The sequence below is a fragment of the Aotus nancymaae genome, unplaced genomic scaffold, assembly GCF_030222135.1.
Source record: "Aotus nancymaae isolate 86718 unplaced genomic scaffold, 86718_ANA_hifiasm-v0.15.2.pri h1tg000018l, whole genome shotgun sequence".
Classification (NCBI taxonomy): Eukaryota; Metazoa; Chordata; class Mammalia; order Primates; family Aotidae; genus Aotus; species Aotus nancymaae.
Window position 1 is genome coordinate 6379838 of NW_026988430.1, and position 25682 is coordinate 6405519.

Sequence of the window (25682 nt, forward strand, 5' to 3'; positions counted from 1 at the left end):
TGGCTCTTCAATGGCAATTTTTATAATGATGACTAAATTTTAGATTGGGCTTCCCTACGGCTTAATTTGAGCCAGTGTGCAAATGTGATTCAAAACACAACTTTTCGGCTGGGCGCAGTGGCTCACACCTGTAATCCCAACACTTTGGGAGGCTGAGGTGGGCAGATCACCTGAGGTCAGAAGTTCAAGACCAGTCTGGATAATATAGTGAAAGTCCATCTCTACTAAAAACACAAAAAAATTAGCCAGGCGTGGTGGCGTGTGCCTGTAATCCCAGCTACTGCTGAGGCTAAGGCATAAGAATCATTTGAGGTGGGAGGTAGAGGTTGCAGTGAGCTGAAATTGCACCACTGCACTCCAGCCTGGGCAACAGAATGAGACCCTGTCACAAAATAAATAAATAAATAATAAAAATTAAAAAGTCTTGAAGGACACACAACAGTATTTTCTTCTGGAAAAAGGAAATACAGAGGCATAAGAAGAGGGCATCTCTTTTTTACTTCATATACTGCTAGACTATTTGAAATGTTTTTATACTGATGGTCATTTACTTTTGTAATTTAAAAAAACAATAAATTCTTTTTAAAAGTCAAATAGCATGAGTAGGTGGTTCCCTCCAGTAGAATTCAGATGCCTAGAAGCAGAAGTAGAGAAAAAAGCAGCATGATACAAAGCAATAGAAAAGAAGTAAATGATAAGCCAGGCAATTCAAAAGAAAAATTCCTGGTTTCTTTTTTATTTTAAAGTGATACTTTCAAAAAAATTTTGTTTTAATTTTTTTTTTCTTCTTGAGACAGGGTCCTGCTCTGTCACCCAGGCTGAAATGCAGTGATGTGATGTTGGCTCACTGCAACTTCCACCTCTAGGGTTCAAACAAGTCTCCTGCCTCAGCCCCTCAAGTAGCTAGGACCACAGGTGCACACCACCAAGCCCGGCTAATTTTTATTATTTTTAATTTAATATTTTTTAATATTAAATTTAATATTAATAATATTAAAATTTAATATTTTTTCTAGAGACAGGGTTTTGCCATGTTGCCCAGGCTGGTCTTGAACTCCTGGACTCAAGCAATCTACCCACCTTGGCCTCCCAAAGTGCACCTGGGAGGCATTAGCCACTGCACTTGGCCTAATTCCTGGTTTCTAGAACCCAAATCCTCACATCTCTCTGCTTTATTTCTTAATTCATTCTCTACCCCTCAGGAAACTTCTATGGTTTATCTCACAGAAAAAGAGGAAGAAAACATTCCTACAATCCTTGGGTTTATTTCCCTTGGGGTTACCTGGAATTAGACTGCCTCACAGCATGACTAACTAGGATTGGAATTATCATCCACACTTTGGTGAGAGGGTGGTGTTAACGTGGAAAAAGTAGTTTGCTCAAGATCCTAAGTTAAGTTGAGTTTGCTAATAAAAACAGTACTCTTAAGCCCGTTTCCTATTCACATCCATGGCTCTTCCTCTCAGATCATTTCTTAGTCTATTTAGGCTGCTAAATTTTCATAACAAACTAGCATAGACTGGGTGGTTAAAAACAGAAATGTATTTCTCACAATTCTGGAGGCTGGGAAGTCCATCAAGGCATAGGCAAATTTGGTTTCTGGTGAAGGCCCACTTCTGGTTCAGACAGCTGTCTTCTCACAATAAGCACACATAGTGGAAGGAGCAAGGGAGCTCCCTCTGGGGTATCTTATAAAGGCACTAATATCTCATTCATGAAGGCTCTACCCTCACGATCTAATTGAGGCCCCACCTCCTCATAGCATCACCTTGAGGGCTAGGATTTCAATACAGGAATTTTGGAGGGACGTGAAAACTAACACTATAGCAGATCTTTAAGTTCTACAAAACTTAAAGATGCAAAATACAATATATAAAAGCCAGTTCTAGCTTCCTGACCTAACACAAACCCAACATAGGTTTATGGAAAAACTCTCCCTCAACATGTATCTCAGTAATACTAATTACACCAAAGGTTGCAAAAATATTCAGAATATATAACACTGATTTATATACAAATTTATAAATTGATACTCACCTAATCTGACCCTGATTTGCTATAATTCTTCAAATTCCCTAAGTCCTAACTCTTTTTAACAGTCTTACAAAAGATACCTTCTTCTGTAGTTATCCTCAAAAACAGGTAGGTATCTGGGATAATTGGTTGGGCTTTCTGGAAAATAAGTTAAGTTCCTATATTATCCTTTGTATATAACTGAATTCCTGAGATCAAAAATATAAATATGAATAATTGAAACCCTATTTACTAGATGAAAACATGAGAGACTACTTTCATAAGCTCAGGGTAAAAAAATTCTTCTAAAATATGAAACTTAGGGGTCATTAAAGAACAGGTTGGATAAGTCCTAACATGTAGAAACTTTTATATATTAAAAAGAGGGGGCCAGGCACAGTGACTCACGCCTGCAATCCTAGCACTTTAGGAGGCCGAGGTGGGCATATCACCTGAGGTCAGAAGTTCAAGACCAGCCTGGTCAACATGGAGAAACCCCATCTCTACTAAAAGTACAAAATTAGCCAGGAGTGGTGGTGCATGTCTACAATCCCAGCTACTCGGGAGGCTGTGGCAGGAGAATCGCTTGAACCCAGGAGGCGGAGGGTGCAGTAAGCCAAGATCGCGCCACTGCACTCCAGCCTGGGCAACAAGAGCAAAACTCCATCTCAAAAAAAAAAAAGTCCAGGCACAGCGGCTCACGCCTGCAATCCCAGCACTCTGGGAGGCCGAGGTGGGCAGATCACCAGAGTTCAGGAGCCTGACCAACATGGAGAAACCCCATCTCTACTAAAAATACAAAATTAGCTGGGCGTGGTGGCACACACTTGTAATCCCAGCTACTCTGGAGGCTGAGGCAGGAGAATCGCTTGAACCTCAGAGGTGGAGGTTGTGGTGAGCAAAGATTGTGCCATTTCGCTCCAGCCTGGGCAACAAGAGCAAAACTCCATCTCAAAAAAAAAAAAAAGTCTTTCTATCCCTTGGATTATATAATCATCTAAATATTATTCTGAGACTGTTATTGTTTACTTTATATACTTAACGCTTTAATTCATTTGGAAATTATTTTGGAAAATAATGATAACGCAGTTCCAATTCTATTTTCTCTAAGATGTCTCAGTTTTAAGAGCACCATCTATTAAATGAATCATCTTTTTCTTGCTGTACTAAAAATTACCAAGAGGTAGATATTTAACCAGAGCACTGACAATGATGCAGGTAAGTATTCCTAAGTGAAAGTACTTATGCTCAGAGTGCTCTAGGAGATTTATCTTTTGAAAAACAAAAATAGTATCACTCTCCTGCTTTAACACTCTTCAATAGCTTTGCACTGCCCTTAGGATAAAGATCAGATCTGGCTCTTGTTAACCTCTCCAGTATCATCTAACACTTCTCTTGCTCTCATTATTTTTATTTTTTATTTTTTTAAAGATGGGGTTTCACCATGTTGGTCAGGCTGGTCTTGAACTCCCGACCTCAGGTGATCCGCCCGCCTTGGCCTCCAAAGTGCTTGGATTACAGGTGTGAGCCACCACGCCCGGCCCTGCTCTCATTATTGTACTCCGGACACACTAGCCTTCTTCCAGTTCCTCAAACTCCATGATCTCTCCTGTCAGCGGTCTTTACAGAAGGCTTCATCTCCTAGGGAAACTTACTTTATCTTCTCCCACTAACCCCCACCTAAACCTTCTCCCACTCATCCCTCACATCTCTATAGACATCATTTCCCCAGGAAGCCTTCCCTTGTCCCACTTCCCTAGCCCCCATATTGTTTCCTCCAAACCTCTTCAACAGTTCTCCCTTACAGCACTTGGCACACTTTTAAATAGTAACTACTGGCTCAGGTGTGGTGGCTCACACCTATAATCCCAGCACTTCGGGAAGCCCAGGTGGGCAGATCACTTAAATTTAGAAGTTTGAGACCAGCCTGGGCAACATGGTGAAACCCTGTCTCTACAAAAAATAGAAAAATTAGCCAGGCATGGTGGTGCCTGCCTGTAGTCCCAGATACTTTGGAGGCTGAGTTGGGAGGATGGCTCAAGCCCGGGAGGTGGAGGCTGCAGTGAAGCATGATCATGCCACTGCACTCCAGCCTGGGCAACAGAGTCAGACCCTCTCTCAAAAAAGAAAAAAAGAAACAGTAACTATTTGCTTAATGTCATCTTCCCAATTTACTGTACATTCCATAATGACAAGGACCATTTCTACTTTGTTCACCACTATACTCCTGTACATCTCATTACCTAGCTCAGTAAAAAAAAAAGGAACACAACCAATGCATCAAAGAACAGCAATGGGAACGTCACAGAAGAAATGTAAAAAGACAAATACAGCAAAAAGCTGATCAATACCCTAACGATTTAAGGGAAAGAAATCAGCCAGGCCTGGTGGCTCACGCCTGTAATCCCAGAACTTTGGAAGGCCAAGGTACGCGGATTACTCGAGGTCAGGAGTTCGAGGCCAGCCTGTCCAACATGGTGAAACCCTACCTCTACTAAAAACACAAAAATTAGCCAGGCGTGGTGGTGGGCATCTATAACACCAGTACTCAGGAGGCTGAGGCAGGAGAATTGCTTGAGCCCAGGAGGCAAAGGTTGCAGTGAGCCAAGATCATGCCACTGTACTCCAGCGTGGGCAACAGAGTGAGACTCCGTCTCAAAAATAAATTTTTAAAAAAAGAAATAAAAAAAAATGAGGCTGGGCATGGTAGCTCACACCTGTAATCGCAGCACTTTAGGAAGCTGAAGCAGGAGGATCACTTAAGTCCAGGCGTTTGAGACCAACCTGGGCAACATAGTGACTGTTGTCTCTACAAAAATAAGTAAATAAATACAATTTAAAAATTTTATAAAAAGATATTTTCCTAGTCTGAGATTGTAAAACTTTTTTTTAAAAAGGTCACTACTGGTTAAAAAGAACTGATATAGGCTGGGCACAGTGGCTCATGTCTGTAATCCCAGCACTTAGGGAGACTGACGCAGGTGGACTGCTTGAGGTCAGAAGTTCAAGATTAGCCTGGGCAACAAGGTGAAGCCCCATCTCTATTAAAAATACAGAAACAAAATTAGTCAGGAGTAGTGGTGGGCACCTGTAATCCCAGATACTCAGGAGGCTGAGGCAAGAGAATTCCTTGAACCTGGGAGGTGGAGGTTGCAGTGAGCCCAGACTGTGTCACTGCATTCCAGCCTGGGCAACAGAAAGAAATGGTATCATCTTTTAAAAGACAGCTAGTATCTTTGACCAAGCAAGTCTACTTCGAGGAATTTATTCTATAGGAATGCTATAAAAACACATAAAGATATATGCACAGAGCTTTCTCTGCAGTACTGCTTCTAATATGGAAAAAATAGGAAACACTCCAAATAACCATAATTAGGTGGTTTTTTTTGTTTTTTTTGTTTTTTTTGAGACTGAGTTTCGCTCTTGTTACCCAGGCTGGAGTGCAATGGCGCGATCTCGGCTCACCGCAAACTCCACCTCCTGGGTTCAAGCAATTCTTCTGCCTCAGCCTCCCGAGTAGCTGGGACTACAGGCGTGCGCCACCATACCCAGCTAATTTTTGTATTTTTAGTAGAGACGGGGTTTCACCTTGTTGACCAGGATGGTCTCGATCTCTTGACCTCGTGATCCACCCACCTCGGCCTCCCAAAGTGCTGGGATTATAGGCGTGAGCCACCGCGCCCGGCCAATTGGGTGGTTTTTTAAGAGACAGGACTCACTCTGTCACCCAAGCTGGAGTACAGTGGCCAGTGGCACAATCACAGCTCACTGTAACTTCAATTTCCTGGGCTCAAGTGATCCTTCGGCTTTAGCTTCCCAAGAAGCTGGGATTACAGGCATGCGACATCACATCTGGCTAACTTTATTTTTTGTAGAGATAGGGTCTCACTATGTTTCATAGGCTGGTCTCGAACTTCTGGCCTCGAGCAATTCTACTGCTTCACCCAAAGCACTGAGATTATGGTGTGAGCCACCACACCTGGCTCATAATTGGGTTTTAAGTAAATTATTATTTAGCCCTACAATATTATACTGATTATGAAAAGGTATCTAAGATACATTAAGCTTAATGAAACAAGTTGTATTTCTGTACAAACACTACTAATTCTCTCACAATGAAAAGCTTTAAAAGCTAAGTATAAATGGCCGGGTACAGCGGCTCACGCCTGCAATCTCAGCACTCTGGGAGGGTGGATCACAAGGTCAGGTGTCTGAGAAGAGCCTGACCAACATGGTGAAACCCCATCTCTACTAAAAATACAAACATTAGCCAGGCGTGGTATAATCCCAGCTACTCAGGAGGCTGAGGCAGGAGAATCACTTGAACCCGGGTGGCATACATTGCACTGAGCCAAGATCAGGCCACTGCACTCCAGCCTGGGTGACAGAGTAAGACTCTGTCTCCAAAATAAAAAAAAAAAAAAAAACTAAGTATAAATGGTTATAGATTAATATATGTATTTAGAAAATTCTAAAACAAATACATAAAACAGCGGTTATCTCTGGGAATTGCCATCTCTTCTCTAATTTACCATTTTCATAGTATTTGATTACTTTAACTGTGGGCATACATTACTTCTGGAATTAAAGGAAAAATGAATTTCATTTTAAGTGTCATTTAAAACTGAAAGCTGATTTTTACAATATCAAAAGTTTTCAATTTGGCCAGGCATGGTGGCTCACGCCTGTAATCCCAGCACTTTGGGAGACCGAGACAGGTGATCACCTGAGGTCGGGAGTTTAAGACCAGCCTGACCAACTTGGAGAAACCCCATCTCTACTAAAAATACAAAATTATCCAGGCACAGTGGTGCATGCCTGTAATTCCAGTTACTGAGGAGGCTGAGGCAGGAGAATCGCTTGAACCCAGGAGGCAGAGGTTTTGGTGAGCCAAGATCGCGCCATTACACTCTAGCCTGGGCAACAAGAGCAAAACTCCATCTCAAAAAAAAAAAAAGTTCTCAATTTATAAACGTCAGACAGATAACCAAAACTAATGGTCAGTAAAAATGACATTTGCTTCAAGTTGGTAAAGTTACTATACTAGTTCCTAAACATACTGTACCCCTTGATGAACAATTTAAATCAAGAAAACAAATCTAGGCCGGGCGCAATGGCCCATGCCTGTAATCCCAACACTTTGGGAGGCCGAGGTGGGTAGATCACAAGGTCAGGTGATCAAGATCATCCTGGCCAACATAGTAAAAGCCCATTTCTACTAAAAATACAAAAATTAGCTGGGCACGGTGGTATGCGCCTGTAATCCCAGCTACTCTGGAAGCTGAGGCAGGAGAATCACTTGAACCAGGAAGTCAGAGGTTGCACTGAGCTGAGATTGTGCCACTGCACTCCAGCCTGGCAACAAAGCAAGACTCCATCTCAAAAACAAACAAACAAATCTGAAGTATTAGGTCAAGACTCTGCTTATTTAATAGCCAAATGCTCAAGACATTTGACTGATACTTCCTAAGTTTATTTCCATTAAATTAGTTCCAAAGCATTGGTGGTTCAGTGGTATAACTCTCAAATCCCACCCAGGAGACTCAGGTTTGATTCCTGGCCAATGCAGCTCCTCCTGGTTGCCGGGCATTGTAGCTCACACCTGTAATCCCAGCATTTTGGGAGGCCGAGGCAGGTGGACTGCCTGAGATCAGGAGTTTGAGACCAGCCTGGCAACATGGTAAAAACCCATCTCTACTAAAAATACAAAAATGAGCCGGGCATGGTGGCAGGTAATCCCAGCTACTCGGGAGGCTGAGGCAGGAGAACCGCTTGAATCCAGGAGATGGAGGTTGCATTGAGCCTAGATCTCGCCACTGCAAGTACCAGGAACAAAACGTTTTCACCTGATGCTCATCTGCAGACCCTGTGGCTCAGCCATCCCAGCTGGGTTTGCCATCAGCTCAGGATACTCACCATGTCACAGCTCTGTCCCCTTGTCAGGAAGACCCTCAGATGTGACCAGAGCACCGGCCTCCCAGAGAAAGCCCAGGAAACTCCCGTGATGTGCCCTGGCCCTCCCACCACCCCTCTGCTGCAGGAGGCAAGGACACCACCAGATGCTCCCTGTCTCGGGACAGACAGGCCTTTTACTTACCAGGCCCTGGCTCACCAGTGTCCCAGCGCCTCTGTTAAGGCCGCTCACACACTGTGGAATGGAGACTTGGGAGCATTTTCAATCCACATTTCTGATTTAAAAGGTCTAGTTTTTTTAAGGCGGGTTTTTCCCATTCATATTTCAATAGAAAGTGTTTTTTTATTCTTGACCCTACACGAGTCACCCAAGAAATCCAGACATTCTCACTCCCAGCGGATGCACAGGAGCCACTCAGGCCTGGCCTGGAGGCAGCGGGTGGCTGGCGGGCAGGCCACTGCCCACAGGCCCACCCAGTGCCTTTCCTTGGCCCTCACTGCCAGTGCCAAACCTCCCGTTGGCAGGGCAGGGCCAGTCCTGGTAACCCCGCTTCTCTTCTGTCTCCTCTTTACTCCCCACCTCACTGCTTCTCGCCTTCTGAGCCCACTCCTTTCTTGAAGGCCCCTTTCAGAAGACAGGGTGGCACCCTCTGCCCATCTAGGCACCCTAGCTTCCCCCAGGGGCCTCACCTCCTTCCAGTACAGTAGATGGTAGACCCAGAAAAGAGAAGAGAAACTTGGGGAGGTGGCCCAGTGGAGGACCACGGCATGCTACCTGGTGCTGCCCTGCCAGCGGCTCAGCCCCTCTCCATCCTCAGCAAAGCACCTCTATTGTTTTCCCTTCTCCCCCACCTCCTTTTTTTTTTTTTTTTTTGAGACAGAGTCTCACTCTTGCACAGGCTGGAGTGCAGTGGCATGATCTCAGCTCATTGCAACCTCTGCCTCCTAGGTTCAAGCGATCCTCCTGCCTCAGCCTCCTGAGTAGCTGAGACTTCCCCTTCTCTTCTGCCTGAAGGAGGACAGGTGTTTTGGAGATTCCAATCCAATCCCTAAGAGCTCATCACATAATATAAGCAGTTATAATAGCTGATATAGCTGGGCGCAGTGGCTCATGCCTGTATCCCAGCATTTTGGGAGGTGGAGGCGGTCGGATCACCTGAGGTCGGGAGTTCAAGACCAGCCTGGCCAACATGGTGAAACCCCGTCTTTACAAAAACACAAAAATTAGTGTTATAGCTCTTTTAGAATTTGTCTAGCAGGCTTTCCGGTTTATGCCAGAAAGCTCCCCCCCGAAAAAAAAAATCAAATAATTTTTAAAAAACCAAAAATACAAAAATTAGCTGGGCATGATGGTGGGTGCCCAGGAAGCTGAGGCAGGAGAATCGCTTGAACCTGGAGGCGGAGGTCACAGTGAGCCGAGATTGTGCCACTGCACTCTAGCCTGGACAACAGTGACTCTGTTTCCAAAAAAAAAAAAAGCTGATATATTGTGTGTGCTGGGGCATGTGGTAAGCACTGCTTAGTGGACCTCATTTGGTCTTCCCAATAATCCAATGAAGTGAGTGTTACTATCCCTTTTATAAGAAAGCTGAGCTGCAGAGACAAGGCAGAACCAGGCAGAGCTCCCAATGTCTACCAGCTGGCAAGCAGCAGAGTGGGGCATCATACCTGCCTGACCCCAGGCAACAACCATCACCACTGCCAGCTGCTGCCTGGCTGTAGTGCAGGTCAGGAGGGACCTAAAAGGTAGGGAAGGAGAGAAGATTCCTCCAGTCACTTATTTTCTAAGCATGTCTGGCACCAAAGACCAATGCTGAGTTCTGCCGTGTGCCTACCCTGAAGGATCCCAAGATGCCACCAGGCCTCAGACATACTGAGATTCTCAGAGGAAATGTGGACTCATGGGCGGGCAACGCCTAGCAGGGGCAAAGATACAGGAGTAAGGGAGTTTCAGAATGAGCATAGCCAGATTCAGCTTCCCAACCAACCCTGGACCCCCAGGAGGTGGTGTCAAGAGGGGCCATGGCCTGGGGTGCAGCCCGTCTTCCTCCCAGAACACTGGCCTGACTCAGACAGCTCTCAGCACACACAGCTAGGTCCACAGGCACAACTTCATCCTTGGGGCCCCTGAGGGCAGGGGGTCGGCTGGGGCTGGGGGTCGGCTGGGGCTGGGGCTGGGGCTGGGGCTTGTGATACCTGGTGTGAGTGCAGGGTCAGGTCAGAGGGGCCAGGCTGCCTGTCCAGAGAGGCAGACAATTCCCAAACAGAAGACCCCAAGGGAGAGGGACCTGGGGCTGGATTCCTTGCCTCCAGGAGGCTGTTCTGAGCTTACCCTGAGGACAGATTGGAGGGTGGCCCTCCTTCCCCACGAGGATCAAGAGGGGGTGGGGGATGGTGGGAGGGCAATCTGGCCAGAAGAAGCTTGGGGGTGGCTCCCGCCTTCCCCAGTCCCACCATCTCAGCCCCGTGGCCTCCTCCTCCCTGGAGACAGCCAGGTGTGGCCCAGGATCCCGGGAAGTGCAGGGGAGGGGGTCGCGTCTTCGCTTCTCAGGCCCCGGCCCGGCCCAGAGGGGACAGGAAGCCAGGACACCGGGGATTGTCTCTCGCAACCTCAGCCCAGCCCCAGTCTGGGAGGAAGGTCTGCCCGGCGCTCTCCGCCGGTGCCTCCCTGGTGATATTGTTGAACAGGAAACCGGGCAGCTCGCGCGGTCTAGGAGGGAGCGCGGGACGGCGATCCCACACGCGCCTGCCGGGACAAGTGGAAGCGACGCTGGCGAGCAGACGCCCCGAGGTGCCCGGGCAGGCAGGGTCGGGAGTGGGGCGCCGAGCGGGGGTTGGGGTGGGAGGTGCGATTGGGGTGGGGAAAGGGGCAGGGTAGGGGAGGGAAGGGTGCGGCAGGTGGCGGGTCCGCCCCCGGGAACTCGGCGCGCCTGCTCCCCTTGTCTCCGCGCTGGGGTGGGAGCTTCGCGGGCCGCATCCCACGGGGAGGAGAAAGTAGGCGAAGGGCTGCCCTCTGTCTGGGGGCGGGAAGGGAGCAGGCCCAGGCCCTCAGCGCAGACCCAGTCATTGACGCCTCTGTAGCTTGCGTCGCCTGGGCAGTGGACGCAGGGGACCTGGCGACGGGTGCGTTCTCGCGATCCAGTGCTCCTCCAGGCTCCCCCAATCCTTCCCCTTCTCTGTGTTTCCCCAGGGTCGGGGAAGAGGCGAGGCCGGTTCCCCTTCTTATCTAGCCTAAGACGCTGCGCTCCGGTGGGCGTCCCTGCGCTGGGAATCCCGCTCGGGGTTTTTCCAGGCCAGGCCAGGCTGAGCCCGGAAAGGCCCTGGTGAGGGAGAAGGTGGGCCCGGAGCGGGCGGATCTGCAATCCAGGTGGACAGGCTCTCAGTAGGTGATTCAGGGTGCAAATGACCTCCCTGAGAACGGGAACGCCCGGACGAGTCAACCAGCCCCAGCCCGGCATTCCCAGAGCCGCGCGCCGGAGAGACGCAGGGACAGCAAATCCCCGGGGGGGTTGGGGGGAGGTAGGGCAGGGGCGGCCCCACTCTCCATGGGTTCCGCTCGTGACCGGCCAGCGCCCCTTCAGTCGCAGCCCTCCTGGCCTTCTGCTCCGGGCCTTGTCTCAATGCCCCCCAAGGTCCCCAGCAGAGGCATTCAGGCTCCTCCTCGCCCCGCCCAGACACAGCTGCTTTGGGTATCGGTGACTGCACTTCTGAGCGTCCCTGTCCCTCTTCGCTCCCTTTGCCAGCTCCGGTTCCTCGCAGCATCTCCGGCCTCGCCCCTGGAAGCCCCGCCCACGGCGATGGTAGGGGCCTAACCTGCAGCCACCACCGGCTCCGCCCCACAGCCGACTGGAGTGCGCTGCGGGGTCCAGGGGGAAAGGGCGCCGGGGGAGTGTCCTCTTTGGGGTTTGTTGGCCCACCTCTGGGCAGCTCGATGACCCCGCCTCCGGGGCCCAGTGTGCTTAGTGACTCAGTTTACACCCTTTCCTCGTCGAGGAACGCTTGAGAAAGTGGCGAAGGAGCCCTGTGGGGGCCTCCGTTGGACCCTGCTCCTTCGGTCCCTCAGCCTCGGCAAGCGGTGGTCTCCTGGCCACTGGCCCGGGCCACTTTAGGGGGCAGGAGGAGGTGTGGTCAGTGTGGGAGTTTGGCGGGCCCAGGCACCGACTCGTGGCTGTGGTGGAGGGGCGCAGGCCTATTTACTTAGGCCCTCGCCCATCCCTAACACACCGGAGCCGGGGTGGGGCGGGGGGAGCGGGGCTTGTGACCACTCGGGAGAGCTTTGAGGGCCCCTGCTCTGGGACTCCGCACGGATAGTCACTGTCTCAGAGTGCATTCTCCAGGGGCCACTCTCGTGGGGACACTGTAGAGGTCACAGGGCAGATGGGCAGGCCGCAAGGGCGGGGCCTTTCTCGGGAGGCTGCCTGAGAGCAGAAGAGCAGGGGGCGGTGCGGGCCGGGCTGGGCGGGCCGGGTTCCGGCTCAAGTCTGCGGGGCAGGGTGGCGCGAGCTGTGGTCCCAGCTACTCGGGAGGCTGAGGCAGGAGAATCGCTTGAACCCGGGAAGCGGTGGTTGGAGTGAGCCGAGATTGCGCCACTGCACTCCAGCCTGGGCACCAGAGCGAGACTCCCTCTCAAAAAGCAAAAACAAAAAGAACACTTGTTCATCAAGTGGGAAGTGTTTTGAATTGCATCCTTCGCGAAGAAGGATTTAGAGAATATGAGAGCATGTGCGGTTTTGTTTTCTGGGTGTGAGATTTCATGCACTTACTTGGGGTGGGACCCCCCCCACAAGCATTCTCTGTTCACAGCGTTTTCAAAATTTGACCTGTGTTCAGTCCGGGTCTTCCTAAATGCTGCAGTGGTCCATTCTGGTTTCTATGCCTCCCAGGTTCAAACAATTCTCCTGCCTCAGCCTCCCAAGTAGCTGGTGTAAGGCCGGTTGCCTTGCCGGGGGCTCGGACACACCCCCTCCCTCGCGGGGAGTTCGGACACACCCCCTTCCCTTGCCGGGAGCTCGGAAACGTCCCCCTCCCTCGCGGGGAGTTCAGACACGCCCCCTTCCCTTGCCGGGAGCTCGGAAACGTCCCCCTCCCTCGCGGGGAGTTCGGACACGCCCCCTTCCCTTGCCGGGAGCTCGGAAACGTCCCCCTCCCTCGCGGGGAGTTCGGACACACCCCCTTCCCTTGCCGGGAGCTCGGAAACGCCCCCCTCCCTTGCTGGGAGATCAGACACGCCTCCTTCCCCCCCCCCCCCGGGAGCCCGGGAAAAAAGCCCCATCAGGACCTACCTGATACTATTTTGTCCTATCTGGGCCCCACTCCCTTCCATCCGGGTCCCACTCCCCTCCATTTTGTCCCACTCACCTTGAGCACAGCCAATCGGACGCCTCCAGTCCCTATAAAACCCTGTTCCTGAGCGGAGTCCGTGCGACTTCTCTGGCCCCTCCCGTCCGGACCGCAGAATCTCACCCGGGAGCCTGAATAAATTCCCTTACATTGGATTATTTTCCTGCTGGCCTCAGTTTCTTCATTTTAAATGCGGCAACACCCCAAGGACAAGCCTTACAGCTGGGACTACAGGCACCTGCCACCACATCCAGCTAATTTTTATATTTTTAGTACAGACAGGGTTTCACCATATTGGCCAGGCTGGTCTCAAACTCCAGACATCGTGATCTGCCCGCCTTGGCCTCCCAAAGTGCTGGGATTACAGGCATGAGCCACCTCACCCAGCCTGTGAAACTTTCTTAATCGTCATTGAAGTACTTCAGTTTCAATGAGCAAAGAAACTCACTTTGAAAAGTTAATTGGATAAAAATATCGATATCTAAAACACTCCATAGTATGCTAAATTCTTTCACAGCAGCAGGCTGAAATTTGTTCTTTGTGACATTTGTGGGAAAAATGACAGCAAATATTGTCCCTACTTTATAGATGTAAAAGGGCTTGCCTCAGTTCACAGAGAAAAAGTTTGAGCCAGGTCTTCTTTAATTGCATGCCTATCATACAGAATAGTGATTATAAGCTTTAGACACATGGATGAGACCTAACTGTCTCTTAGATTTTTTTGTGCAATTTTAGGTCTTATAGCCAGAGAGATTTGAAGATATTTAATATCTCTAAGCTGCAATCTCTTTATCTGCAAACTGGGGTTAGTAATCCAATCAACCTTATGGGGGCTATTGTAAGAGGAGATGAGATGACAAATGTAAAAACGCAGAACTATACTTACAAAGTAAGCAGACAAAATATGTCAACTATTATTGTCATTATTGTTTTCTCTCTGAATAAACTCTCTGCTGAAGAGTTTATTAGATTATGTTTCCTGAATCGAGAATTCAGTTCTAGAAAAAAAAAATTAAAAGAAAGAAAGCGGGGAGGCGTTCAGTTCTAGCTTTCATCTCTGGCACTGACATATTAGGCAAATATGATTCTTATACAATAATCAGTTGTTTTGCTGTGAGCGTTGGAAGTGGTCATGCTATTGAATGGCATTGCTTGTATTCCCTATTGAGTTCTACAATGACGCAAATGTTACAGGCTGTGCCAAAGGAAACCTGATGATTAGCAAAGAGTCCCTGAACAGAACTGCTCTTCTGCTTCACAGCCCTGAAGGATGAGAGACTGAGAGATAGATTCTAATTAAGTTACCATAGATCTTTATTTGCTTGTAGGAGGTGGCCCTGATTGCTCTCAGCTTTCCAACCTGGGCAGCCCGTCTAGTGAAAGTCTTACTTCCTTGGTCATCAACTGTCAAGTCTGAGTAACAACCTTTAAGAACAAGCCAAATGTGTGGGTTGTTTGCCTCTCCCTAGTATGCAAAAGTGCCCCTGGCACACACACTCAAAACTTCTTAGACCAAAAGCCTTATAGCTGTAGTTTGCCTTGAAGGAAGTTGTATTGTCTATAGAGTATGTGGGCCATTTTCTGCCAATAAAATGTTTAAATGTGCTCTCTCTCTCTCAGGCTTTGTTCATTGTATCTGGTGTCATTTTGATTCTCAGGGAGTAGACACCTAGCCTTGCTTCTAATGTGAAGTGTCTACTACCTCAGCGAAAATGGCAACATTTTGGAATAAATGACTGTAATGTGTGTTCTGCCTGCCACCCTAACTGGCACACATTTTGTAGGTCACTTGCTCTCCCTGGAAGGAGGAGTATTCTCAGATTTCACCTTGGAGGAGGAAGAGTTCAGGCTGCCAGAACTGGGCTAGTGCTTCTGAATATCCTGAGGTAAGGTCCTGCGACTTCCCTGGGAAGCTCTGCCATGCCCCACCCCACCCCACCCCACCCCACCCGGCTGCTGGAGTCCTGGGACCCACCCGGGTCTTCTCAAATCCTTCCTAGCTAAGGGGAGGGGAGGGGTGCTTGGGCGGGAATGTGACATAAGATCGCCCTGGCGACATGGAGCAGATCCTAATAAAGGTAGTGTAAATAAAGGTGTCATAAAGGACTGGGTGGGTGCTTGTCAGGGTTGCCAGCCTCTAGGGGCTGCCAGAATGATTCTCGCTCAATGCGAGGCGCCAGTGCTTATTATGTCCTGGCTACGTCTCTGGGCCCTATGGCCCCTTCTCACGTGGCCACTATTGTGGCTACTAGTCCAGGAAGCTCAGCCTCTGGAGTGGGTCAAGGACCCGCTCCAGCTGGCCTCTAACCCCCTGGGGTTGACTGAGCCCTGGTCTTCCCGCTCCTCCGATCTCCCCTGGGAATCTCTCCATGTGAGTACTCCCTCAGCAGTCCCAGGGGGCTTTGATTACCTGGGGTCCTCTGCTTCCTCCCAGAGGTCAGCCCTGCCCCAGGAATCGACTGAGAATTTGGTTCCATCTCTGGAAGCACATTCAGCTGGAGAGCTGCCCCCGGGGCCCAAGCACTCCTTGTCTGAACACCCGGATCTGAAAGAAAAGCTGACTTGGCAAGAAAGGCTCCCACAGGTGGGTCCAGTGCTCGGCTGGTATCAGAACCAGCCCATAGTTCAGCCTCGTCACTTCAAAAGTAAGGTTCAAACTGCAGATCTAGATCAGGCTGCAGATCATCAGGCAGATGAAATACTTGTTCCACCTCTAGACAGTCAGGATTCAAAAGGAACAGAGTTTATAATTTCTCCCAAGAACCTGAAGGAAGATTTAGCTCAGCGTTGGAGGCTTGCTAAGATTCTGGGAACTCCACATCAATTTGTATCAAAACCTCAGCATCAGAAACAAACTTTGCAGGATGAATATTTAGACTCAATTGTGGATATGCTGTATTCCAGCAACCTGCCTCCAAAACTCCAGGTGAACTCAAATGAGCCTCCAGGGTCCCGTGAGCAAGTTGGACTTTCTCAATTACAACTAGAGCCTGAAACTCAAAATCCAGAGACCCTTGAAGAGATCCAGTCCTCTTCACGCCAGCAAGAAGCCCCAGAGTGGCTTCCACAGCTCCCTGAGGAGGTAGAGCCTTCTTCAACCCAGCAGGAACCCCCAACCCAGCCTCTAGAGGAGGCAGAACCTTCTGTAACCCAACAGGAGGCCCCAACTGAGCCTCCAGGTCCTCCTATGGAGCCTGAACTTTCCCTCAGTGAGCAGGAGCAGCCAGCTCAGCCTTCTGAATCTTCTGGGGAGCTTGAACCTTCTCAGACCCAGGAGGAGACCCTAGCTCAGCCTCCAGAAGAGATGGAACCTTATGCAACCCAAGAGGAGACCCCAACTGAGCCTCCAGGTCCTCCTATGGGGCCTGAACTTTCCCTGAGTGAGCAGGAGCAGCCAGCTCAGCCTTCTGAGTCTTCTGGGGAGCTTGAATCTTCTCCAGCCCAGCAGGAAGCCACAGTTCAGGCTCTAGAGCCCCCTAAGGAGGTAGAACCTTCAAGCCAGCACATGGTCCCAGCTCAGGTTCCAGAGCCATCTAAGGAGTTTGCAGCTCAACCTCCAGCTCATTATGAGGTGACATTTCCAACACCAGGTCAGGATCAAGGTCAGCATTCAACATCGCCTAGTGTCACAGTTCAACCTTTGGACCTGGGGTTTACCATCACTGCTGAATCCACTACAGAGGTTAAACTGTCTCCAACCACGAAGGAGACCTCAACTCAGCCTCCAGATCTGGGGCTTGCCATAACTCCAGAACCCACTACACAGACTGGACATTCTACAGCCCTGGAGAAGACTACAGCTCCTCGTCCAGATGAGGTTCAGACTCAGTATCAAAACCTGACTGAAGTCACAGGTCCACCTACTGAACTAGACCCTACTCAAAATTTACTGGTGCAGCCTGAAACTTACGCCCAAAATAAGGCTTTAACTGTTCCAGGGGAACAGGCCTCCGCAAGCACCAACATATGTGACCTCTGCACCTGCAGAGATGAGACGCTGTCATGTATTGATCTCAGCCAAAAGCAGAAGCTCCGCCACGTGCCTGTGCCAGAGCCGAACACCTACAATGGCACCTTCACTATCTTGTATGTATCACCTTTCCTCCATTGTCCTCTGTGTCCTGCCTGACATGGCAGGCTTTTCCTGGAGGCCTTCCTGGGCCTTCTTTATCTCCCCAGACCATACTGACAGCTGACTTTCTGCTTTCACCTTTGCTTGTCCACTTTTCCTTCTCCTCATTCTCCTTTACTGTTAGGCCCCTTCTCCAGTCTTTTACTTTTACTCTAGTCTTTAACCCTTACTTGTTTCCTTATCCATTTTTATTTAGCCTCATCACATCATTGCTTAACCGCTGCTCTCCTCCCATTTTCACTTCACCCTCTTTACAGCAGCCTGTCCCTCTCCCCATGTCAGTGATGATGCTCTAAGTGATTAAGAGTTGATTCTGGAGCCAGGCTGCCTGGGTTTAAACCGAGGTCTGTCATTTATTAGCTTGGTGACCCAGAGCAAGTTATTCTGCTCTGTGATTCAGTTTCCTCATCTTTATTTATTTTATTTTATTTTATTTTATTTTATTTTAAAGACGGGGTTTCACCATGTTGGTCAGGCTGGTCTTAAACTCCCGACCTCAGGTGATCCACCCGCCTTGGCCTCCAAAGTGCTTGGATTACAGGCGTGAGCCACCACACCCGGCCCTTCCTCATCTTTAAACTGGAGATTATTGTAGTTACCATTTCACAGGATTGTTGCAAAATTTAGGTGAGTGAATACATGAAACACTTGCATCGGTGCCTAGCATATGTAGGAGTGTTGGTTGTTAACATGATTACTCAGTCCTTTAGTTTTGTCCGGAACTCATCTTTGTCCCCGGCTTTCTATATGTAGCACTCGTTTTGTGTCCAACCCAGGGCCAAGTATGCTACCGTCTCCAGAACATGAAAATGATAGGAAGGAAGAGAGAGAATAGGCATAAAAAGGGAGGTACATATAATTAAGTACTAAAAGATAATACAGAACAGCAGTGCTAGAATTTACCAGGATCTGTGATCCTTGAGGTGTGGAGGTCAGGGAAAGCTACACGGATAAGTTAAAACTTTACTTGGGTCTTAAAGAGTAGCTATAATTTGTTAAATAGAAAAAAAAAATGGGAGTATAGTCTAGGCAAAGGCGTGGCTACAGGTATGGTTGGAATTTAGTAGACCAATCTCGCTGCACAGAATCACATGAAGGAACAATGAAGATATGATTTTGTAAAACCTTGATTATCAGCTATAGGAGTTTGAAAGTTACACAGTGAGATATGGAAAGCCATTGAAAGTTTCCAAGCAAGAGAGATTAAATGATTAAAACAGGAAGATTGTTTTATTTTGTTTTTTGCTTTATGTTCAAGTGTAGACATGCAAAGGATTATTTTAGAATCCATACGTAGAGTGCCCTAGAGGAGAAACCTTAATTCAGGGAGACAAAATAGAAAGGTCTGGCAAAACCTAGGAGTAAAGTGTGAAGGGGCTAAATCAGATCGGTTGTAATAGAAGTGGAAAGAAAAATCCTAGGATGTTTCAGCAGAGGGCTCTGGGCCAAAGCCTTGGTGTTACCTGGCATAGGGTTTCTTTCTTCTTATTTGTTGATAATGATAAGCTTTTGCCCATTTTCTGTTGAATTATTTACCATTTTTGTATTGATTTGTAGAAGGAGTTGTTTAGACACATAATTGCTTTTGGATAAAATAGTTACATTCAAAGTAATTAACTGGCATCATCTGTCTAAAAGATTGGATGGATAGGAAGTTAAGCTTTGGGAGACACCTCATCATTTGTGCCAGTGGCCCCACATTATTTTTTGATTAATTGTACAAACTGGAAAGCTGATAGCTCTGGAAATTAGAAGGCAGGTGTTATTTTCTGTAACTGAATATCCCTGACAAGGTTGCCATGATTCTTTTACTTATCCTGTTCATTCTTTTCCTACCTATTCAAGGATATAAACTGTGTTTCTTCACAGAAATTTCCAAAGAAACAATATTTCTTACATTGATGGAAAGGTATGGAAGGCATACCATTGGACTGAGAAACTGTGAGTATATTCTCTCCAAATATGACAAAAAAACTAACTGCATTATAAGATCCTTCTTGGTCCAGAATTTTGAGGTCTGTACTTCTGAGAAAAGGTATTTGCCCTCCATACCCCAAATCAACCTCTGTTGATTGCAATCCTATGGTTATTTTAGAATTAAATTTGGTGAGCTCTCTTTAAAGTAAGAGGCAATTTAAATTTTTTAGCATACAAATAATACATGATTATATTCCCTTTTTTGCCTCTCTCTCTCTCTTTTTTTTTTTTTTTTTTTTCCCCAGAGACAAGGTCTTACTTTGTTCCCCAGGCTGGAATGCAGTGGCACAATCACGGCTCACTGCAGCCTTCACCTCCCAGGCTCAAGAGATCCCCCACCTCAGCCTCCAAAGTATCTGGGACCACAGGTGCATCCCAGCATGCCCACCTAATTTTGTATTTTTTGTAGAGACAGGGTCTCCCTATGCTGCTTAGGCTGGTCTCGAACTCCTGGGCTCAAGTGATCTTCCCACCTTGGCCTCCCAAAGTGCTGGTATTACAGGCATGAGCCACCATCCCCAGCCCATGATTTTATTTTTAATGTATAAAAGTGAAATAACAGGGCCGGGCGCGGTGGCTCACACCTGTAATCCCAGCACTTTGGGACTCCGAGGCGGGTGGATCATGAGGTCAAGAGATCCAGACCATCCTGGTCAACATGGTGAAACCCTGTCTCTACTCAAACTACAGAAAATTAGCTGGGCATGGTGGTGGGTGCTTGTAATCCCAGCTACCCTGAATCACAGTTTCAGGCAGGAGAATTGCCTGAACCCAGGAGGCGGAGGTTGCAGTGAGCCGAGATCGCGCCATTGCACTCTAGCCTGGGTAACAAGAGTGAAACTCCGTCTCAAAAAAAAAAAAATGAAATAACAAATATAACAAAAACCCTCCTTGTGCCCTACTCCCTCATCCCTGAGGTAACACTACCCTGCATTTAGTATGTATTCCTCGAGACTTTTTCCCATTACCTACATACATATTTACATAAAGCAAAATACATTTGTTGTGTGGTTTTTTAAATCTTTTTTCTTTACATAAGTGGTAACATCTTGTAACTTGATTCTTTCACTTCATGATACGCCTTAGATTTCTTTCCTTCCCAGTACTTAGAGGGTTACCCCATTCATTTAAACTCCTGCATAATCCATAGTATGGATGCATCATAGTTTATTTAATAATTCCCCAATTGATGAATGTTTAGATTTCATTTAGTTTTCTTGTTACGTGCATTGCTGCAATGGAATCCCTGCACATGCTTCTTTGTGAACATGTGAAATTATTCCTGTAGAATAAATATCTAGAAATGAAATTGTTGGGGTATGGGGTATTTATGACTATGTAGACATAAAATTGTAATTGCCCTCAAAAATGTTGTGCCAACTTACTCTGTTGTCAGTAGAATATGACAGCATTCATTTCCCCACAGTTTTTCACCACTGGGTATTCTCCAACTTTTTGTTGATGTTATGGGTGAATAAAAGGGATTCCATCTAAATTTGAGTTTTTCTGATTACTCATGAATTTAATTAAATACCTTTATATGTTTATTGAACATGTGTGTTTCTTCTCTGCGCTTTCTGTCTTTTGTTCATTTTCCTGTTGAATTGTTTTTATCATTTTCTTACTGATTTATAGAAGGAATTAGTTTAGACACATAAATGATTTTGGAAAAAATGCTTACATTAGAAGTAACTGGCATTTTTCACAACAGTTTGTGTGTCACATCATTAGTTCAACTTACATTGAACTAATGTAATTATATTATGTAGACAAGTCATACGTGAGTTCTAAATTAAAAATAAAACATGCTGAGCGCAGTGGCTCACAACTGTAATCCCAGCACCTTGGGTGGCCAAGGTGGGTGGATCACCTGAGGTCAGGAGTTTGTGACCAGCCTGGCCAATATGGTGAAATCTCATCTCTGCTCAAGATACAAGAATTAGCCAGCCATGGTGGTGGGTGCCTGTAATCCCAGATACTTGGGAGGTTGAGGTATAAGAATTGCTTGAAGCCAGGAGATGGAGGTTGCAGTGAGCCAAGATCGCACCATTGGACTCCAGCCTGGCTGATGAACGAAACTCCATCTCAAAAATGAAAACACTCACATCTGTAATCCCAGCACTTTGGGAGGCTGAGGTGGGTGGATCATCTGAGGTCAGGAGATTGAGACAAGCCTGACCAATATGGTGAAACCCCATCTTTAAAAACAAACAAACAAAAAAAAAAAACCACACCTTAATCTATATTTAGATTTCATAAAATTTGCAGTTGAAAAAGTAGCATCATATACCCAAAGTGTTGCAAACATGCATTTTCTAACAACTGAATTGAGTGTCAGCTTTTAAATTTAAAAATAATTAAAATGATTGAAATTAAAGATTCGGTTCTCAGTCGCATTAGCCACTATCACTAGCCAAATGTAGCTAGTGACTACCTTATTGGAAGCACAACACAGGTCTTGAACCAGCCTCAGCAACATACATCTTAAAAGTACAAACAGATTATTGAGTGAAAGAAGTGATACAGAAAATAATATGTATAATATGATTTCATTTATATAATGTTCAAGAGGCAAACTAAACTATGTTGTTTATGACTGACACATAATAGGTAAAACTACATTTCATTTCATTTCATTTTATTTATTTTTGAGACAGGGTCTGCAGTGGTGCAAACACAGCTCACTGCAGCCTGGACCTCCCATGCTCAAGTGGTCCTCCCATCTGAACCTCTCTAGTAACTGGGACTACAGGTGATGCCAACATGCCCAACTAATTTTTAAATTTTTCTAGAGAGGAGGTCCTGCTGTATTACTCAGACTTGTCTCGAACTCCTGAGCTCAAGCAATCCTCCCTTCTTGGCCTCCCAAAGTGCTGGAATTACAAGTGTGAGCCACCATGCCCAGCCAGAACAACATTTTATCTCTTATTTTTTTTTGAGACAGAATTTCATTCTTGTCACCCAGGCTGGAGTGCTATGGTGCGATCTCAGCTCACTCCAGCCTCCACCTCCCAGGTTTAAGCAATTCTCCTGCCTCAGCCTCCTGGGTGGCTGGAATTACAGGTGCCCGCCACCACACCCAGCTAATTTTTGTATTTTTAGTAGAGACAGGGTTTCACCATATTGGCCAGGCTGGTCTCGAACTCCTGATCTCGGGTGATTCACCCACCTTGACTTCCCAAAGTGCTGGAATGATAGGCGTGAGCCACCATGCTAGGCCAGAACTACATTTTAAAAGCAAGAAAATCATTACAAAAGTCAGGATAGTGGTTACCTATAAGGATTAGAGAGAGGTTTATGATTGGAAAGGGGCACATTGGGGACTTCTGGGATGCTAGCGGTGATCTTTTCTAACGATGTTACATGGGTATCTGCTTTATAATTATTAAACTGAATATTTGGCCAGGTGAGGTGGCTCACATCTGCAATCACAACACTTTGGGAGACTGAGACAGGAGGATCGCTTGAGCCAGGAGTTTGAGACTAGTCTGGGCAACAGAGTGAGACCGTGTCTCAGAAATTAAATTAAATATAAACAACATTTATATTATGTGCACTTTATGCATATTGTAGTTCTCAAATTTTTTTAATGGGGAAAAATGTTGAATGGCTTCACTTGCAGCCCTGACATAGTTCCATGTGGGGCTTTCATAATAAGGTTTGGGAAAAGAGAGGAGGAAATGGAGGTTCTGCTGATCTTGGTGCCACCCAGAGTTGGAGTCTAATAGGGACTTTGTGATTTAGAGAGGAGGCATTGAATATACAATTTGGTGGGAAGAGTGGGTAGGGTGTGCTTGTGTGTGTGTGCGTGCATGTGTGTGTGTGGTGGTGGAGAGAGATGGACACAAAAATGAAAATGTAAGAAAAGGTTTTAATGAAAGTAGAGCAGATACCATCTTGAAATTACCATTACCCAGCTTTCCTCCACATATAGGAGATAGTCCTGTGTAGCAAATAGTTGTAGTTTGCATTTTAATCTAGAAATACCTTTTTCATTTTGCAGAATTCTCAGTGAAAATTATTTGACTGAATTACATAAGGATTCATTTGAAGGCCTGCTATCCCTCCAGTATTTGTAAGTTAGTTAGTTAATCCTATTTATGAGTTTTTAGTTGTATTATCTGTAAAATGAATAAGGAGTTCAAATTAGATAATCTCTAAGATTTCTTCCAGGAATAAAATTCTTTAATTCTGTAAGTTTATATAGGGTCTTAGCCCATCTCTAGCATTAGTTACTTCCTATGCATTTTCAATTTTTAAATTATATAGACCAAATACAGACAGAAAAAAATTCACATGGTGAATCTGAGCAGTGATTGACCCTCATATGATCCTTGTTTTATAACTGTTCACATACCATCTTCTTATATTCAGTCTACAGCCAAGAGATCAAATCTAATCTAGGGTCTTTTTTTTTTTTTTTTTTTTTTGAGACGGAGTTTCGATCTTGTTACCCAGGCTGGAGTGCAATGGCGCGATCTCGGCTCACTGCAACCTCCGCCTCCTGGGTTCAGGCAATTCTCCTGCCTCAGCCTCCTGAGTAGCTGGGATTACAGGCACACGCCACCATGCCCAGCTAATTTTTCATATTTTTAGTAGAGACGGGGTTTCACCATGTTGACCAGGATGGTCTGGCTCTCTTGACCTCGTGATCCACCCACCTTGGCCAGATGGTCTTGATCTCCTGACCTCATGATGATCTCCCGCCTCAGCCTCCAAAAGTGCTGGGATTACAGGCATAAGCCACGGAATCCGGTCGGTTTTTGCATTTTTAAAGGACTGTGAAAGAAACAGAAAAGAAACAGAGAAATATGCAACAGAGATCATATGTGGCCCACAAAGCCTAAAATATTTGCTACCTGACCTTTCCAAAAAAAGATTTGAGAAAGTTGGCTTAGTAGAATGAAAGGAATTAAAGTTAACTTCACATTGTTGCCTGAAAGAGAAGAAAATATAGACCACCCACATTCATTTGAACATCATCAATCTAGAATTTTTTGGTAATTTAATCTGAATTAAATGAACATTTAAATACTAAAAAATCAGCTGAATTATATAAATAATATTATCCAGAATATTAAGCTACCAAGAGAATAGACTGGTATTAAGGGTTTCATTTTAGGAATTGTTATATTAAAATAGATGTTTAAAATGATGGTTAAGTGGTATAGCTACAAATGTTTACATTAAGTAAGTGTATCAGAAATGCCCCTTAGTCTTCAATAATTACAAAATAAATATCTCCTCAACCCTGTTACCAAGGAAGGGATACCTGCATAGTATTTCTGTCTGTTTAGAGATAAGAAGATACTATGTTCATTGCTATGAAAGCTTGATTCTTATCCTCTGTCCATGGTCCAGAGGTGTGTATGTCATTAATCCTTATTAAGCCCATTAGTGATGCTCTTTTGCAAACAGATTCTTTCAAACGCAGAAGGCTTAAGGAAAGTGGGTATGAAGACCCTCAAGTGGATGCCAAAGTGCTACAGAGGCCACAAAGTAATAAAACAACATTTCCTTTAAAATAGTCATTTTCCTTCTATGCACTACTCACTCCCCCAGCTATCCATTTATTTTGAAAATATTTGAGTTTGCTTTATTTCTAAATGTGTCAGTTTTAAGCATGGTGGGCAATGCAGATGAGCAAGACCTAGTCCATGCTTTCAAGGAGTTTATGCTCAGAAGAAATGGGATGAAAAATAACTACATTAAAAAAGAAGAAATAAATGTGGGCACTAGGAGGGATAATTGTTTCTGGAGCATAGAAGAGGGGGAAAATGACTTCAATTTGGCCCCAAGAAGGTGTCACTAGAACAATGCCATTTGAATAGGACTTTGAAGGGCCATTGTGTAACATTGGACAGACATCTTGGGGAAAATATTCTAAACTTGCAAAAGGAAAATGGGAGAAGGCTAAAACACAGGAAAGTATTTGAGGAATGCCATGAGTACCTGTCGAGTATAAGGAGGGAGAGTAGGAAATTGGAGCCAGATCTTCTAGGGCTTTGAATGCCAAGCTCAGGAGCCATGATGGGGAACCGTGTTATCACAGCAGTGCTGTAAGGTAGCCTCACAATCACTGGGAGGGCGTGTTAGAACTCAGTTCTGGACTCCACCCTCATAGTTGCTGATTCAGTTCATCTAGAGTGGGACCAAGAATTAGCATCTTCAATAATTTCCCAGGAGATGCTGGTCTTGCAAGCCACTTCTGGAGAGTTTATATGATGACTGTGTATAGGGTAGTTTAGGAAGGGAGAGACCAGAGATGGAGACATCAACCAGACAACATTACACCATCCAGGTAAAG

General features: G+C 46.3%; 2 protein-coding genes, 1 long non-coding RNA gene and 1 other non-coding gene across 16 annotated transcripts in view; 3 read left to right on the forward strand and 1 right to left on the reverse strand.

The window, feature by feature from the left end:
- LOC110568042 (COP9 signalosome complex subunit 3-like) overlaps positions 1–25682 on the reverse strand; it is a 108243-nt gene that overhangs the window by 26080 nt on the left and 56481 nt on the right. Inside the window, exons 10-11 of one of the 10 annotated variants that reach the window (XM_064378187.1) lie at positions 24037–24154; positions 18025–18192 (exon numbers count right to left, since the gene is read on the reverse strand). The exons of 6 other annotated variants lie outside the window; for them this stretch is intronic. In XM_064378187.1, coding sequence (XP_064234257.1) covers positions 18122–18192; positions 24037–24154 — 189 coding nt within the window. In that variant the 3' untranslated portion in view covers positions 18025–18121. Of the gene's footprint in view, positions 1–18024; positions 18193–24036; positions 24155–25682 lie in introns of those variants that run through there. 3 more of the 10 variants (XM_064378186.1, XM_064378190.1, XM_064378189.1) reach the window with 3 other exon arrangements.
- LOC135275841 (U7 small nuclear RNA) lies at positions 9152–9213 on the forward strand. Its single transcript, XR_010343408.1, has one exon. It is a non-coding gene; the product is annotated as a U7 small nuclear RNA (small nuclear RNA).
- LOC135275726 (uncharacterized) lies at positions 10601–15768 on the forward strand. Of its 2 annotated transcripts, none has more exons than XR_010343288.1 (3): positions 10601–10717; positions 15051–15152; positions 15701–15768. It is a non-coding gene; the product is annotated as an uncharacterized LOC135275726 (long non-coding RNA). The 2 variants fall into 2 exon arrangements; XR_010343287.1 differs by lacking the exon at positions 10601–10717 and adding an exon at positions 13205–14071.
- Positions 16069–25682, forward strand: part of LOC135275723 (leucine-rich repeat-containing protein 37A3-like) — a 36928-nt gene continuing 27314 nt past the window's right edge. For 2 of the 3 annotated variants that reach the window (XM_064378176.1, XM_064378178.1), the window contains exons 1-3: positions 16069–17352; positions 19268–19339; positions 23379–23450. In XM_064378176.1, the coding sequence (XP_064234246.1) occupies positions 16157–17352; positions 19268–19339; positions 23379–23450 (1340 nt within the window). In that variant the 5' untranslated portion in view covers positions 16069–16156. The remainder of the gene's footprint in view (positions 17353–19267; positions 19340–23378; positions 23451–25682) is intronic. The other variant, XM_064378177.1, reaches the window with a different exon arrangement.